The sequence below is a fragment of the Pimephales promelas genome, chromosome 9 (genome assembly GCF_988280905.1).
Source record: "Pimephales promelas chromosome 9, fPimPro1.hap1.1, whole genome shotgun sequence".
NCBI lineage: Eukaryota > Metazoa > Chordata > Actinopteri > Cypriniformes > Leuciscidae > Pimephales > Pimephales promelas.
Window position 1 is genome coordinate 1,170,977 of NC_142777.1, and position 18,238 is coordinate 1,189,214.

General features: G+C 42.3%; 2 protein-coding genes across 2 annotated transcripts; both read right to left on the reverse strand.

Moving 5' to 3' along the window:
* Positions 1–4: 4 nt before the first annotated feature.
* itln3 (intelectin 3) lies at positions 5–16,130 on the reverse strand. Its single transcript, XM_039653690.2, has 7 exons — positions 15,972–16,130; positions 15,267–15,407; positions 11,026–11,273; positions 10,068–10,223; positions 7,775–7,895; positions 3,659–3,762; positions 5–3,582 (listed from the first exon to the last, which is right to left on the reverse strand). The coding sequence occupies exons 1-7, from the start codon at positions 16,081–16,083 to the stop codon at positions 3,448–3,450; spliced, it is 1,017 nt and encodes a 338-aa protein (XP_039509624.2). The 5' UTR covers positions 16,084–16,130; the 3' UTR covers positions 5–3,447.
* On the reverse strand, positions 11,251–15,260 carry LOC148977459 (uncharacterized). Its single transcript, XM_089134656.1, has 2 exons — positions 13,751–15,260; positions 11,251–13,604 (listed from the first exon to the last, which is right to left on the reverse strand). The coding sequence occupies exons 1-2, from the start codon at positions 14,468–14,470 to the stop codon at positions 13,380–13,382; spliced, it is 945 nt and encodes a 314-aa protein (XP_088990782.1). The 5' UTR covers positions 14,471–15,260; the 3' UTR covers positions 11,251–13,379.
* Positions 16,131–18,238: the final 2,108 nt, after the last annotated feature.

Below are 18,238 nucleotides of genomic sequence, written 5' to 3' on the forward strand. Positions count from 1 at the left end.
ATGCTACAGTGCAAAACTGTTTATTGGTTAACAGAAAGTTTCCGTACTATATACGGCAAATAACTGTGATAGATGTCATGGTACATTTTACTGTAAAATACGGTTAAATTACAGTTTTTGATTGTGAAAAAGAACAACTGATTGTATAATTTACAGTGAAAACCCGTAAATTGATATTCCCACAATTCCCTGCGTGACGCTTCACGTTTTATGTATTTTTGTTAAAATAACTATAGTTCCTCATAGTTTTCTTGTTTTCATTTCTAATCAGTTATATGTTAGAATTAATGTCGTTAAATTAATGTTTATTGCATTTTTGTTTAAAATTCAGTGTTTAATGTTTGTGTGAATGATTATTAATCTTCTTGAGGAAGAGCTGTTTTCGATGCGCTTTGGTTGATCATGTGACTCATCACTGCAGTGTTGATTGGTGGATGGCAGTGTATTACAATGGTATAAAACAGATATCAATTCTTCAAAGGGTTGATAAATTAATATTTTATCAGATAATGAAATATGATTTATACAGTGAATTTTTATTTAAGTCTGTAAAACCAATAATGTTGCTACCGTATTTTTGACGGTAAAGTTCTGGCAACCACAGCTGCTATTTTTTTACCGTAAAAATTACGGCTTTATTTTTTACAGTGTAGATCGTACAGTATAATCTAATAATAATAATAATTCATTACATTTATATAGCCACTTACACCCCTACTCTTTCGAAAGACATCCTGGGATTTTTAATGACCTCGGTTTAACGTCTCATCCGAAGGACGGTGCTCTTTTTTCTGTCAGGCTGCTTTGAAACTGTATTGTTATAAGTGACATGAGCACCGTGACTCTGTGTGAACTGATACGCTGAGCTTGGTAAATGAGCGTTTGAGCAAACCGCATACATATGATTTCTTTATTTGAATCCGCCAATCAATTTTCTTACAGTAAGAATTCAAATCTTCTCAGAGATAACGCAGCTTTGACATTCAAAGATCCATGAAGCATCGCTTGTTAAACCTGTAAGACTTTCGTTCATCTTCAGAACACAGATCGGATCACTCCTCCACAGGCTTCTGTTGTAATTGAAACTTACCGGCCCAGAAAAGTTATTAAAGACATCGTTACAATAGTCCGAGTGACTACAGCGGCTCAACCTTAAGATTATCAAGCGATGAGAACACTTTCACCTAATGGGCACTTTTCCACAGCAACACGAGGGAGAGTAATTACTGACAGGATTTTAATTTTTGGGTGAACTGTCCCTTTAACTCCTGAGCTCTGTTTATTAATGAATAAAATATAAACTTACACACACACTGTCGCTGTGGTGGTGTGTTTATTTTGCACACTAATGCGAGGGTTTACCATGCGAGTACAGATAGGGCGATTGTTACGAGACCCCCAGAGGAGCCATTCAAGCCTCATTTACTCTCTCTCTCTCATTTTAGACACACACACACACACACACACACACTCTCTCACACACACACACACACACACACACAATCTCTCTCACACACTCTCTCTCGCTCTTACACAAACACACACTCTCTCTCTCTCTCTCTCTCTCTCTCTCTCACACACACACACACACACTCTCTCTCTCTCTCTCACACACACACACATACACAATCTCTCTCACACACTCTCTCTCTCTCTTACACAAACACACACTTTCTCTCTCTCTCTCTTACACAAACACATACTCTCTCTCTCTCTTTCTCTCTCTCACACACACACACAGGTGCTGGTTCTCCTGATTCACACTGGTTTCATCTGACCTGGCCGTGTGGAGAGGAAGTTGTGTGTTTGGCTAACAGGAAAAAAAATCATACGGGATTTTAGCCGCTTCCTGTTGCAGGAAACACGTTCAAGGATGCAGAAGGGGAGGGGTGTGTGTGTGTGTGTGAGTTATCCCTAAAATCAAGGTTTAATGATGGTGAATAACACTGATGTAGACGCACTTAAAGGGTTAGTTCACCCAAAAATGAAAATTAAGTCATTAATTACTCACCCTAATTACGAGAATTGCGATCTCCTTCAACTACTTCAGTTCAGTTCTCGCGCATGCGTCGTGGAAATCGTATTGAAGTCTCGTTTCAGGCCAATAAGGAAGAAAAGGAATAGTCGAATAAAGTCGTTATTTTTGTTTGTTTTTTCGTCGCTTGATAAACTTATAGTTGAGCCGCTGTAGTCACATGGAATATTAAAACATTTTCTTCATTGACTTTCCAGTCCCTCCAGGATTTCACGATTTTTTTTTTGTGATTTTTGCGATCAAAATGACTGATTTTGTGGTGGTAATTTCCAAAAATGTGTGAAAAAATTTGCGATTTATATTTAACATTTGCCATAATAGTAGTCAGTCCTTCCAGAAAAACACAGAGTTTTTTTGTGATTGTTGCGGGCAAAAATTTATTGATTACGCTGCCCGTTTTCTTTAAAAATGCGATGGAATATGCGGGATATTTATGCAATTTTATGCGATGCAGGAATTTGCAAAAATTGAGGGAACTTGCAAAAATTGTGGTTTGATGAAAAAGAGAAAAAAAGTGATTCCCCCAACATCCTGTTCTCACTCGGCTAATGTAAGAGTCATTTCTTATTACTTCCTTTGATAAGCAAGCATACTACATCATAGAAAGTGCTGGGAATATTTAATTTCTCATCTTGTTTTATTTCAGACTGTAAGAGTGTAAATAAGGTGTGGCCCCTTTAAGAACTCTCTGCAGTGTTATATGTGCGCCTCGAACACCCCATGTGTGCGGGTAATTTCTGTTTGATGCTAATTCTTTTATCTTATGTTGTTTATTAAGTAACGATGTGACGGTAGAACGTGTGACAGACAGTTATACGAGTTCGATTTGTGAGATGTCAATCGCCTCCGTGAGTCTGTCTGGCGTCGCGTAATTGCGTCACTTCATAACGTTCCCATGGAAACAGGGGGAAATGGCTGCTCTCGTGTGAAGCAAACGCAACATTTTTCAACTTTCTGCTAAGACACATGTGACGTTTTTTGCAACGAAAATGCGAGGATTATGAAATTATGCAAACCCCGCATATTTTGCACGGAAATCGGCAATTTATGCGGCGGCGTATTTGAAAAAATGCGGCCCCCGCATAAATATGCGGACTTTGGTTGATTTTGCATTGAATTCAGCGATCGCATAATCATGTTTTTCTGGAGGGACTGACTTTCTGGGCCGTCAAGAGGCAGTCCCTTAGGCAGCCAATGTGGTAGTGAGACAGCTCTCAAATTTAATCAAAAATATCTTCATTTGTGCTCCGAAGATGAACGGGGTTGGTACAGCATGGGGGTGAGTAATTAATGACTTAATTTTCATTTTTGGGTAAACTACTCCTTTAACCCTGGTTTTAAGCTTGACATAAACAGTAAGATCTGATTGGCTGATTGCATGAAGCATAACAGTGGACCAATCTTCAGGTGTGTTAGCGGTAGAAGAGCAGCACAGCTGATTCAGTGAGGCGTCTGGAAGCTCCCGTGTGTGTGTGGCTCCGCTCCAGATCTGTGAAGTCTCCACACTGATCACCCGTGGGGAAATATCCTCCTCCACCGATACAATACTGCAGAACACACACACACACACATCAGACTGACGCCTTCACACACACACCACTGTCTGAGAAACACATGACTTACGTGCTGAGGGTTGCATTGAGTCGGCCTGACTCCGGAGCACATGGCCATGGCTGCTTGATCCGCGTTAAACACTCGGAAGGTGACGAAGCCGGACTCGAACTCCTCTGAGAAACACACACACACACACAGCATTTCTGCATATGCATTCTCTGTGGTTCATTATGAGTGTGTCGAGGGCCTGTTTAACCCTGCTCACATGCGTTTTCTCTGACGGGAGAGCTCTTGAAATCAGCTGTTGATAAATCCCAGACAGCAACATAGTGTCGGCCCACCCAGCAAACAAATTTAGGTTCTAGGAACGTTAGTTTTTGGTTCCCAGAACGTTCCTAGAACTTTCCCTTAAGGTTAAGGGAACGTTCCCGGAACATTCTCCCTACGTTATAAAAATGGAACCTAAAAATAACCTACTGTACATGGAACGTTCCTATAACGTTCTTGTTTGGTTCCCAAAAAAATAACCTCATGGGACCATTCGGGGGCCCACATCTGTACATCATCTCAACAAAGATGGGTCGGATCTGGGCCGACACTATGTTACAATAAGAACTCGAGCGGCTGCGTTTTGGATCAGCTGTAGTTTGTTTATTAAGCATGCAGGGCAACCACCCATAAGATCATTACAATAATGTCATGAACACATTAACTAACTGTTCCGCATTTGTCATTGAGAGCATATGATGTAATTTAGATATATTTTTAAGATGGAAGAATGCTATTTTACAGCTAGAAACGTGGCTTTCAAATGTAAGATTGGTATCAAAGAGCACACACACACACACAGGTTCCTAACTGACAACGAAGACTTGACACTGCAGCTATCAAGTGTTAGACAGTATTCTGGGTTATTACTAGGGTTGGGTATCGAGAATCGAGTATCGATTGGAACCGAGACTAACTTTTCGTTTTTCCCGGAATCGTTCAAAAGTTAAAATTTCGATTCCTAGTTTCGATATTCACAGTCCGCCGAGCGGAAGAAGAAACCGCTGAACACCAACGAAGAAGCGTCTACCGGAAGTGTTGGCATAACCGCGCGAGTCGAACATGAGTAGCTTACGTCGGCGATCCAAAGTGTGGCTTCGCTTTTCTAAAAATAACGAAATCTCGGCAAAATGCAAAATTTGTGACAAAAGGAGTATTTCTACAGAAGGATTATTTCCTTCAGAAAGGCCGTTGGTTAGCAAGGTTAGCTAAACTTTTTTTACCCTGCCTCTTAAAAGAATCGGAATCGAGAATCGTTAGGAACCGGAATCGAAACAAGGAATCGGAATCGGAATCGTTCAAATTCAAACGATACCCAACCCTAGTTATTACCTGTGTAGGTTTTTGGTCCAATAATTAGAATATCCGATTTATCAGAATTTAATAGTAGGAAATTACTAGTCGTCCAGTTTTTTATATCAGCTATGCATTTCGTTAATTTTGTGAATTAGTTAACTGTAAGTTTTATCAGGGCGTGAAGAAATATAGAGCTGAGTATCATCAGCTTAACAGTGAAAGCTAATGCCATGTTTCCTGATGATATCTCCTAATGGCAGCATGTACAGAGTGAACAGCAGCGGTCCTAATACTGAGCCTTGTGGTACGCCATACTGAACTTGTGATCGATAAGACATCTCTTCAAGCTAACACCGTGTCCTAACTACATGCGCGCGATAAAATTCCAGCGACAGCAAGTGTGTCTGTCCACACTAGATGCGACGCGACTGTGAGACGGGATTCATAAATTTTGGGGCATCTCGCCCGGGGGGCGGGGTTACGTCCTACGTCACATCTCTCATGCGGGTTCTCGTCGACCAGGGTCAGCAGTGGCGCGCTCGCTCCAGTCAAAGTTTTTCCAACCAAAAGTTTTTCCAACACTCTGTACTCGTCTGTTGAGTGGGAAGTTAAATTTAACGGCATTTGTACATCTTTTTGCACGATGGAGGGTACGTTTTTAATCATGTTAGATTGTTTTCCTGTTTAGTTAAGATTTCGACTGTTAGATCTCATGATATTTCGATTTTTGGCGTGCTACGCATAGTGTTAATGAATGCCGTTGACTTAACTGTTTAAGTTATATAACTATATGACCTACCCCAACCAGCCCCTAAACCTACCCGTCACTGGGGTTAATAACATTAACGTTACCATTTATGAGTCGTCCTCTACCATCCTTGATGTATTGTGTATTGACATGATTAAAATCTATTTCATAATTCAACCTGCAATAGCAGTATTGAGTCAAATTAGTCGTTACTAGTGCTTGAATCACCTAAAGAAGAAACATGAACTGGTTAACTGGAGTTTACTGGAAGTTTACTTTTCTGCAATACAATAAGTAGGTCTAACTTTATCGAGGTAAAAGTTTCCCCGCTGTCACCAGACGTAGGTCTAGGAGTGGAGAGAAGAGTGACAAAATCACGGTAAGGCTGTGCAAAAACAAAGTAGGCTATTGCCATGTCAGTGTATTGATTGATTCATTGTCCCTTCATAGTTTGTAAAGGCCAATTTATACTTCTGCGTCGAGGGTACGCCGTAGTGTACGGCGTTGGCTTCGCACGTAGGCGACGCCGTCGTGAGCATTTATACTTCTGCGTTCAGGTATTGGTTGCTCTGCAGTACTGCTCCGAAACGCTAGTTGGCGGCGGAGGGTTTTAATGTTCCACTGTGTTTAGATTCCTCGCGGCTAGGTTACTACAAGCAATAGCGACTGAAAGAGAGTGGATCATGTTGGAGTTGGAGCTTATTGGGGTGGAAAAACAGTTCATTTTAGTGAAATTACTAAAACTGAAAGGCAGAAATGACAGAAGACGTTGGAGGAGATGGTACGTGTGGAAATGCGTGAGAATACGTGCGGAAATGCGTAGGAGGAAATACGACGCTACCAAGCCGACCAATCACCGATCTTGCGGTCCGCGTCGTCGCGACGTGTAGTTACATTTTTGAAGAGGTGCGCGTCAGGCAACGCGGAAGGGTACGCGGAATGGGACGCGTCTGTGCGTATGCTACGCCGTACCTACTGCGCGCACCCTACGCAGAAGTATAAATTGGCCTTAAGAGTCAGAGACTTTTCAGGTTGGATGTATTTAATAAAACTGAGCGAAGCCTATTCATCTGGTAATATGAAATGCGACTTGGCCATTGTAATTAAGGCTACACATCTTGTTACTGTACAACTTAAACCCATGGTAACGTTAGCTAGGTAACTTAACGATAAACAAACTGAAAGACCGCAATTCCTGGTTTCGCTTTCGTTCACTAAACAAAGACTATGGAAATTAAACATCACTTTCCCATCAATAAACGTGTTGTAAAAAAACATAACTTATTAGATTTAAGACCTAGATTCGGTAGCTAGTTCCGCTATGGTGCGCGCGCCGCTCACCCTGGTCGACGAGAACCCGCATGAGAGATGTGACGTAGGACGTAACCCCGCCCCCCGGGCGAGATGCCCCAAAATTTATGAATCCCACTGTGAGACGCCACACATTCAGAACAGCCTGTGGGCGGAGTCTCTCTGTGAAAGCGCACTGTTGGCCCGCACTTGCATTGGAAATGGGTAACGACATAATCAAATCAAGAAATAACATTATTAAAAATCAAAACATTAACAAAATATAGCCTACTCATTGACTAATTTTGTGATGAAGTACAGTCGTATGTTTGCATAGAATTCATTTTGAACGCTATATTACATGCTTTCAAAATCTGAGGTAAATTATCCGTTATCGCTTGTGGCACAGTGACCTATTTAACTAAAAATAAATAATGTGTACTCTTAACCAGTGTAATTTCTTCATTCTGTCAGCCGCGACGTCGCAGAAATAGGAACCGTTTCTAAAATAGAAACTTCGCGAGTCGCCGTCGCGTCTGGTTAGGACAAAAACTCTGATTAACATGGAAAAGATAGTAAAAAGATAGCGTGTAGTTAGGACACGGTGTAAGTGTAAATGAAACGGTTTTTACAAATCACCCAGACAGCAACATAGTGTCGGCCCAGATCCACATCTGATCCACATCTGATCCGTGTGGAAACCATGTGTACCGGATGTGGGCCGACACTATGTTGCTGTTGCTAGAAAAGCATTACGCGAGCAGGTGTAAACAGATGCTGTAATGTGAAGAAGAGTTGAGTACTTCCAGCAGACGGCCCGTATAAGTCTGCAGTCGAGTCTTTGTCTCCCGTGTCAAACACCACCGGGCTGACGGCTCCCACATCACTGCCACAGCGTCCGGCTCCGAACCGCACCGGGAACTTCTGTTACACATCCACAAAACATCGCATCTTCAGTGGCACGTTTACTTTTGTTCAATGAAAATACGAATAAAAATGCTTTAAACATTCCGATTTTGCCGCAGAGTTATTTTATTGGGTATGTACAGGGTTCAGTGTCAGTCAACAGGAGTTTCTGACTGAAACATCAAGTTGCACAAGTGGAAAGACTACAGGCACTGCTCAGGTTTGAGATTCTGGGCATGTCTATTTTCAGGCTTGTGGAGAGAAAACCTCCAATATGTACATTTGGGTGTTTATCTTAATACACTTTATCTGTTTATATCTGTAGATTTTCAAATACATATCTTGATTTTTTTTCCACTTTTTTGCACACTAGCACAAGTCAAGACCGTCTCAAAAACACGCTTTGAAATCGCTGGTGTTTCTGACGTCACAAACCACCTTGAAACCAATCAGATCAACGAGTGATCGTCAACCAGTGGATCTCTGAGTGAGTGGAGGCGGGGCTCATTTGTATATTCATAGAACCATGTGTTTACTAAATGAGGTGTCGAGTTACAGTCAAGAATTTTTTTCAAAGAAAAAATGTTTAAATATGTAATTTTGGTGTTCAAAGATGAGTTTTAAAGGATAAAATGGTTTAAATATTTAATTTTGGTGTTCAAAGATGAGTTTTAAAGGGCACCTATTATGGAAATTCACTTTTACATGGTGTTTGAACATAAATGTGTGTTGGCAGTGTGTGAGCAAAACCACCCTAGAATGATAAAAATCCATCCAGTAGTTTTTTTACAATCTCAATAAATCATATGCACTGCCTCAGAACGAGCTGTTCTGAGATCCAGGTCTTTGTGACGTAGAACGGGAGACAGGGGGTTGATTGACAGTGTGGCTGTGGCCTAGACCCCGCCCTCGGTGATCTGTACACACCATCCTTCATTGTTTCAACAACGACAGCCGGTAATGTCTCTTGGAAACGTAAATTTATGTTCTGTCGTGGACTCGTGGGTTAATCCTGTTGTTGTGGCTTAAAAGTTAATCCTCAAGTGTGGATTGTCGTCTACTGTTTGCGATCCACCGTCACCCCAGTAACAGTAAGTGTATTTTATGATTTTTCAAGTCATTTTTTTTTTATGACTTTTCAGTCAATATCAGCCAATTCAACAACAAATGCGTCTAAAGTTATTGCCGTCATAGGATGTCTGTGTATATAATTTAAAACCTTGTTTGTATAGTGTGTAACCACACGTTTATAAATATATATATTTTTAAAGATATTGTATTAAAAACTGCATATATGTTGGTGTTCTGTAAGTTAGCCATCTTCTCACATTTGCCACAGAAGCACCTATGACAAGTAGCTAAACATGACGCCACAGGTCCCTCGCATAAATGTAATTTCGCTCGTACGTAGCAAACTTTATCACAGAATGTGTATGTAGTTTCAAAAAATTGCGCTAGTGTCTGTGTGTGTTGGACATCCATCATTTCAAATGGGACGCGATTACAACTCTAAAGTACATAAAAGTATCAAATAACCATACCGAGACGTACTGGTCCATTCTCATTTGTTTATTCTGCCGGAGTCTCTTCATACTATTTATATATTCCGATTCAAACGTACTCTGAAAGACATTCAATACGGCGCGTCTCTTCACTCTCTCAGTACCGACTGCCTGCCATAGGTATCAAGTTACGCCCTCATCCAAAGGCAGGGCGGGGATATGCAGCTCATTTGCATTTAAGGTGGAATACCCCCTGAAACAGCTCATTTTTAAGCAGGCCCCAAAATTACATTTTCAAATGGTTATAATAAATTAACTATGGGGTATTTTGAGCTGAAACTTCACAAATACATTCTGGGGACACCTGAGACCAATATTACATCTTGTAAAAAGGGGCATAATAGGTGCCCTTTAAAGGATAAAATGGACTACATGGACTTTAAAAAATGGTTGCAAATCACACCGTTTTAGCTTATTTCAGCTTTTCCGGGTCAGTACATCTACCTTGGGTTGTTTTGTGTAGGCTAGTGTAAAAGCAGATGTCAGATGTGGGATAATTTTAGATGTAAACTTGTCAAAAATTGGATACAGTCAACAAGCATCAGTGTAAATGTGTCTACGACTCTTTAGAAGCAGTACATCTGTGCATGTTGGATTTTTATTTTACAAACAGGACAGTGTGTCTGACCTTGAACAGGTGATAAAGGTTTCCAGTCTGTCTCAGGAACCGGCTCTCGGTGTGGTAGCGCAGGATGGCAGAAGACGTCCAGTTGCTCAGCGGCTCATCATTGGGCACGTGCCACACGGACACGTCTTCGGCAGAGATGTCGTAGTAGCCGGGATTCTGTGGGATTCCACAACATTCGGCATCAGATTATCAGTCTCAGACTCAATGATGTAGGGGTGAGCGGGGCTAGTTGTCACACACTTGTTGTAATGTAAATACTTCCACACATGCATGACGAAACTTGCGTATTTACTAGCAGCCATATCAACACTATAGAGGGAAAAACTACGCCAAAATTAACAAATCTTTGGAAGATACCACTGGACATTTGTTATTTTAATCTTATATCTGATATTTAACAGGTGAGATAGTTGTTTAATGCGGATCTAACAGCAGAAACACTCGCAGGTTTAAACCGGCCGGGGCATGTTGTCACACTGCGTTATAATGAGCCCCTATATTATATTCTATACTTTTATTAATTCTATTGAGAAACCATGAGACAAAGAGTCAATGTTAAGAAATTATTAATTATTATTATGTTTTGAACTGTATAGCTGTGTTTGCTGTATTTGCAGTGTTTGTTGTCAAACTCAAAATTATTTTTAATGATTAAAAATGCCATATTTTATATTAAAAAAAGTCAACAATTCAATTTTTTTGACAAAATATTTTAGTTCGTCTTGTATATTTTTTGATTAGATGAGATGTAATATTTTAATCTGTCATATGGTCATGTTATAATGTACCACACCAATGGGGCATGTTGTCACACATCACTTCCATAGTTTTCCAAGTGTACAGTGTATAAATGAAACAAAACCACATCATTGTTCTAGACATGTGTGGGGAAACGACTCTGAACCTTAGGTTTCCACAAACTGAGAGAGTGTAACAGTGTCAGGTAACAGTGTCCTACCTTGTAGTCGTCGCTGGTGGCCCCCTCAGCGGTGCCGAAGGTGTGTGTGTTGGCCCATGCGCCGTCTCCTCCGGGCCGGTTCTGGTCGTTCCCCTGCTGGCTGGACCAGCGGTCTCCAGGAGAGCACTTTCCTCGGCTGTAGTTCTCATGGACGCTGGCCACCAGAGTCCAGCCGCCGCCTGCTGAGCTCATGTCACAGAACGCCTGGTAGTACGTGCCGCTCGCTGTGCTCAAGATGTACATGCCGTCTGACCGGAAACACACGCATCACACTTTCACAACGGGCTTTACTCCGTTTCACTTTATTTTGATGGTCCCTATGTTGACTATGACTACTATGTTGCACTAACTCTCATTAAAGTGTCAGTAGAGTATTAGTAGACTGGTAGGGTTAGGGATTGAACAAGTTGACATATATATCAAAGTTACTTATAGTCAAGTGACCTTTAAGCCTCGTTTCACAGACAAACAGAAGTACTCACTTAATAATGTTGGGTTAAAAATAACCCAACGGGAAGCCCAACCATGGGATGGTATAGGATCTTCCCAACTGTGGGTTATTCTAACCCAATGCATTGGGTTAAAAGTAAACCAAGAGTGAAGTTAGCTATTTATTTAACTATTCACTTTGTTTTCAATTCAGATTATTTATTTGTATAAAACAATAAATATGTCTCCACAATTATATATATTTAAATTACAAATTAACCCTTATGCTGCATTAGGGACATTTTTGGTCTTTTGCAGTTTAATTTCTTTGACCATTTTGGCTGTTTTAATGCAAATGGTATGAAATTTGGCAAAATTGTGACTTTTTGGATAGATGTAAAAAATGTGAACCCATTTTGCAAAATATGTATAACACACACTGTGTAGATCAAATAGTAACACTCAGCACCATAAAGACCAAAAATGGCCCATTGAAACCCATTAAAACGTTGTTTAAATCTGAGGCTGTCAGTAATACATGAAACATGATTTTTGCACAAACATCCTTTCATTTTGAAGCAAAAGCATTATATTTGCATCATATAGTGTATTCCACCAGATGACGTCACTACATATTTATTCCCTATGGGTGGAAATGCACCTTATTTTAGGCAATAGGCAATGTTTAATAGGTGGCCATTTTTGGTCTCTAACGCGCTAAGTGGGATTTTTTGCAAAGTGGGACTGTGATAATCCAAATCTAAAGTTTTCTCTTTGCATTTAGTTTATTGAAAATAATTGAATTTTTGTGTTTTTTCCTCTTATACAAATCGATGGTTTCGAAACAAAACTGGTAATTAAAGGGTTAAAATCCTGAAATTGAATACATTTTTGGTAGTTATGATGAGGACTGATGCTGGTTAAAAGATTTAACTTGGAGATTTAACTAAGATTTAACCTGTCGCCTTGCTTTTGGCTTGCTTTGAGCTTGCTCAGTTGGGGTTATTTAGTGTTTAGCAATGTTGTTGATCTGTGTTGTACTACTTTCATGTTATCACTGTGAAGCTGCTTTGATACAATCTGTATTGTGAAAAGCGCTATATAAATAAATGTGACTTGACTTGACTTGGTAAAAGTGGAAAATAATAATAATAAATAATATTTTAGGCAATGTTTAATATGTGGCCATTTTTGGTCCTTAATGCACTCAACGGTGTTAAAAATCTAATGCAGCACAAGGGTTAAATATTGGGGAGTCTACAATTTAAAGTAAATGTACTGTGTACATAAATTCTGTGTACATAAATTGTGAAAAAAAAAACTGTGTACATACAAGCATATGTATTTAACCCAACAGACATATTGGGTCACTGTGTTTGGTTATTTTCCAAAAATGTTGGGTCATTTCTAGAAATAACCCAACATTTTTGGAAAATAACCCAACACAGTGACCCAATATGTCTAACCCAACGGTTGGGTTAAAAAAACAACCCAACATTTTTAACTGTGTAGGTTTTACTTCGATCGAGACATCTAATTATCTTTTATAAACGTGCCCTAAATAAAACATCACTGTTGTGCATCTGAAGAGTAAACATGGAACTGACATATTTTAAAATTCGCTTTGAGTTAAAACAGCATCTTTAGTCTGAGACTAGAGCTAGAAAAACCGGGCGATCCGGGGGGTCTCCCGATCCGGAGCCTGCGTTCACCGGCAGCCCTGCCGAACCAGAGACTGTTCACGTCACCGCCTCCGAGCCAGTGTCTAAAGACAAGATGGCCGCCTCCGCGCCAGTGCCTACAGACAAGATGGCTGCCTCCGAGCCGGTGTCTAAGGACAAGATGGCCGCCTCCAAGCCTGTGTCTATGGACAAGATGGCCGATTCAGATACTGTTCATGTTACTTCTGCCAATTCAGAGACTGTTCACGTCACCGCCTCCAAGCCAGTGTTTAAGGACAAGATGGCCACCTCCGAGCCAGTGCCTCCGGACAAGATGGCCGAGCCAGTGTCTCTGGACAAGATGGCCACCTCCGAGCCAGTGTCTCCGGACAAGATGGCCGAGCCAGTGTCTCTGGACAAGATGGCCACCTCCGAGCCAGTGTCTCCGGACAAGATGGCCGAGCCAGTGTCTCTGGACAAGATGGCCACCTCCGAGCCAGTGTCTCCGGACAAGATGGCCGATCCAATGTCTGCTCCCGATCCAGTGTTTGTTTCTGCGTTTGAGTCTGTCCTTGTGACCATTTCTGTTCTAGTGTCTGTTCCTGAGCCGGTGTCTGGTCCTGAGAGGACACCACCACCGTGGCCGCCCGAGGGGTCTTCACCGCCGTGGCCGCCCGAGGGGTCTTCACCGCCGTGGCCGCCCGAGGGGTCTTCACCGCCGTGGCCGCCCGAGGGGTCTTCACCGCCGTGGCCGCCCGAGGGGCCTTCACCGCCCTGGCCGCCCGAGGGGTCTTCACCGCCGTGGCCGCCCGAGGGGTCTTCACCGCCGTGGCCGCCCGAGGGGTCTTCACCGCCGTGGCCGCCCGAGGGGTCTTCACCGCCGTGGCCGCCCGAGGGGTCTTCACCGCCCTGGCCGCCCGAGGGGTCTTCACCGCCGTGGCCGCCCGAGGGGTCTTCACCGCCGTGGCCGCCCGAGGGGTCTTCACCGCCGTGGCCGCCCGAGGGGTCTTCACCGCCGTGGCCGCCCGAGGGGTCTTCACCGCCCTGGCCGCCCGAGGGGTCTTCACCGCCCTGGCCGCCCGAGGGGTCTTCACCGCCCTGGCCACCCGAAGGGTCTTAACCGCCGTGGCCGCCCGAGGGGTCTTCACCGCCCTGGCCGCCCGAGGGGTCTTCACCGCCCTGGCCACCCGAAGGGTCTTAACCGCCGTGGCCGCCCGAGGGGTCTTCACCGCCCTGGCCGCCCACTCATCCTGCTCCGCCCTGGTCGCCCACACAGCCTGCCCCGCCCTATTCAACCTCACAGCCTGCTCCGCCCCCTGGTCCCATGAGGGGTCGTTTCTGCCCTGGCCATCCATTCTGCCGCAGTCTGCAGGTCCTTTTCCGCTCCACGGACCTGGCCCTCCATCCCTCCCCCGGATCCGCCTCCGCTCCACCTCCCTCCTGGACTTTTTTTTTTTTTTTTTTTTGAGCGTCTGGAAGCCGCTCTTTGGGGTTGGGCGTGCCCTTGAGAGTCGCCAGAGGGCACTCCACACCACATGTTCATGTTTCACTCACAACTACATTTCCCAGAACTCACTGCCCGGACTCATCATCACTGATCACATTCACCTGTACCTCATTCGCTGATTGCATTCACCTGTGTCTCATCCTGTTAGTCTGTCTATAAATACCTTGTGTTCACATTCACTGTTTGCGAAGTCTTGTTGTACTGTGTGTCTGCATTTCTGAGCGTTTTCTGTGTTTGTTTTTGATTTTGGATTGTTCTTGGATTCTGATTATTGCTGCCTATTCCCACTGTGTGTTCTCCGTTGCCCTGTCTGCTGATTCTCGACCCTGCCTGTACGACTAATCTTAATAAAGCTGCACTTGGATCTTCATCTACAAGCCTTGGAGCAGTTTATTACAATCTCTGTTATCTACTATAATCATTATTATCATATTTATTTTATTTGAAACATTTTTTTCACTTTTATTTAGATTTTTGCTTACTGTTGTAATATCTGATTGTTTGTCGTCATCATTTTATATGTTAAAAATTTGATGAAAAGATGAGAGATATAAATTCAGCGAAGTGTGTGGAAGTATATCTGAGTTTCCAGAATGGGGTTAAAGGCCTCTTTGAGTGTCGCGTGAGAGATGCGCTAGACTCACCCTGTGTGGCGCCGTGTTTGTCGCGGATCTCCAGGCAGCTTCGGCCGAGCGTCCGCAGTCTTGCGTGATACTTGCCCAGCTCTGGGTTGATGTACGTGCCGTTGATAATGATCGGCTTTGGGCTGACAGCGGCTCCCAAAACTGCAGACAACAAGACAGAGATATGATGACCACCACGTCTACGAACGAATCAGACTGGACAGTGTCTGCCCAGATCCGGCCCACACCCGGGCCGTGTGGACTCCTGCTGTACCGGATCTGGGCCGACTGACACTATATTGCTGTCTGGGTGTGTTCGCAATCTAACGAGTGCAGTGTAGCTCCACATTTCAGAATAATTTAGTACAAAATTTAATACAAAAAGTAGTTAAATGCCATACAGTATTGTGTCTTGTTCTCTGGGGAAATTAATCAAAATTAAGGGTTTTTGATCAAAACGTTTTTTGCTTAAAACACGCAAAATTATCCGACAATGGGGCAAGAAAAAATTATATTAATTCAAACAGAAACAAGATTATTTTTCTTACCCCATTGGTAGATAATTTTGTGTATTTTAAGCAAAAACTCCCTTAATTTGGATAAATTTCGCCAGAAAACAAGACAATATCTTATTTCATTTTAATCACCTAGTAAATGCATTTTGATTTAAGAAAAGAGACAAAAATACCAAGTACAAAAGCATTATTCTCAGTGTAGTGCCCTTACCAGTGTGCAGGAGGCACAGCAGGAACGAAGCGTGGCGGATCATGGTGTTGAGTTCAGCTCGTGGTGTCTCTGATGAAGACTCCTCTGTCCCGCAGCTTTTATCTCCCATCATCCCAGCGGATTGTGCAACTACAGCTCAGTGTAATCATTACACACACACACACAGTAAAGCCAGACTGGAAATCAGGGAAATGCCCATTACTGAAAGACCAACACATCATCACAGACTGTTTACTTTTCCTGCAACTTATCAGTTTGTTATAGAACATTACATCCCATATTTATGTTCTTCGCACGTGTTTCATCACAACAAACTACGGGAAAGTGCGTGTATTTGTGAAAGTAATGAATGCTTTGGATCATTGCCATTCGGTGAGTTTGATTCTGATGAAAAAGAGATTGTTCTTATATGCAGTAAATGGTTGACTTTATTCAAGTCAAAAATATTATTTAACATTAACCAAATTCGTAACAAAACTTGTTTGCGAAGCACTTTTTACTTCCTTTTCTTTTCCATCTCGCTGTTCCTTTGTGTTTCTCTTTTATTTCTCTATAGGCTATACACTAAAGCTTCTGCTGAAAACTGCCTTTATGCAGAGTTATAGTACACACTTGTGTGTGTGTGGCAAGACATTCTCTTGCACAATTGCACCTGCCAAGGCCAATGTGTGTGTGTGTGTGTGTGTGTTTGTGTTTGTGTGTCTGTCAGTGTCGACCTCAGTTTAGGCATTTCCCAATCGCTGATAATCTGCCCAATTCCCAAAATCAGATCAGAGAAACTCAAAATTTCGACCTGAAAAAAATGAGTGTTACCCCTGTAGTTTTTTTTTTTTGTGGCGAAAAATTAAGTTTCTCCAATCTTCTCAAAACTCTGGATTCTGATAGAGGGCCATGAGACTTAGACCTGAGTGCAACAATGGAGGCTCTAGACCCTTCCAGAGCGGAGATATCGAAACTCAAAAATTGGGCCCGAAAAAAAAAAACGACAGTGGTACCCCTTACGTTTTTTTTTTTTTGGGCGAAAAATTAAGTTTCTCCAATCTTCCCAAAACTCTGGATTCTGATAGAGGGCCATGAGACTTAGACCTGAGTGCAACAATGGAGGCTCTAGACCCTTCCAGAGCGGAGATATCGAAACTCAAATTTTCGACCAGAAAAAAAAAAACCGAAAGGGGTACCACTGTCGTTTTTTTTTTTTTTTTCGGGTCGAAATTTTGAGTTTCTCCAATCTTCTTGAAACTCTGGATTCTGATAGAGGGCCGTAGCTGCTACAGTGAATGATCAGTCTGTCTCTATCTGCAGATGTGTAATAAACAACAATTTTTCATATTGTTTCTTAATTACCTTAATTATGGTCTTCAAAGTATGTGTTTGTACATTTTTATGTGGCATTTAGTTTTTTTTTAATAAAACAAATCAACCATTGTCATCTAAAACTGAAAATCTAATATCTTCAAAGTATGGGTTTTCACATTTTTAATTATGACAATTATTTTTAAAAAATCACAACCAATTTGTATGATTTACAACATGTAAAACTGACACACCAACCTCCTGCACGAGTGCACAAAGGGGCTCAAAATGTACTATTCATCACAAGAACCAGTAAATATACAGTTGGGAATATGAGCGACTGACATGACTCCTGAGCGGATCTTCAACCATAGTTTAGCAGCCAGGACTCGGGGCTTCCGAACACCGCGAACACCAGGCTAACCCGACCGTCCAAAATGTCACGGTCATCGTGCACGAGCTGCCCAGCACAAACTTACAAACTTTCTGCCTCCTTCACTTGGTCCTCTGGTGAGACGATAACAATCCGGCTTTAAATTCTGTAAATTCGGCAGTTTCTTTTCCAACAACGGACCGAATAGCTTTTCTCACGTCTTTCTCCGCCGCCATTACTGAACTCAAACTGACGCGCTTACATCAACGTCATCTTTCTCAGCCACTCCCTCTATTCGCTGATTGGTCCTACAAAAAATTGATTTCTGGAAACCTATCCAGCTGCAGACCCGCAGCACACCAGTTTCAGAACCCCAGCGCCAGAACCGGAAGTGAGGGGCAGAGCTTAGATTTGAAACCTAATAACGCCACCTAACGTAATTTGGAGGGTATCTTACACATGAAACAGCTTTTATTGAACAAGAAACGTCCTCTCTAACGTTACGTATGTTATGATGCTATACATTACTGTACAATAAGCATTTTAAAACATTGATTTAGTTTCAGTTATTCGTTTCATTGTATTATGAGTTACTTCCTGA

Coding starts and splice junctions, on each gene's coding strand:
- LOC148977459 (XM_089134656.1), bottom strand. CDS start 14,470: ATGGATGGCCAGGGCAGAAACGACCCCTCATGGGACCAGGGGGCGGAG. Junction 13,605..13,750: donor CCCCTCGGGCGGCCACGGTG/GTGGTGTCCTCT, acceptor ACTGGCTCGGAG/GTGGCCATCTTGTCCAGAGA.
- itln3 (XM_039653690.2), bottom strand. CDS start 16,083: ATGATGGGAGATAAAAGCTGCGGGACAGAGGAGTCTTCATCAGAGACA. Junction 10,224..11,025: donor CCACCAGCGACGACTACAAG/GTAGGACACTGT, acceptor GGAATCCCACAG/AATCCCGGCTACTACGACAT. Junction 3,583..3,658: donor CTCAATGCAACCCTCAGCAC/GTAAGTCATGTG, acceptor TGTGTTCTGCAG/TATTGTATCGGTGGAGGAGG.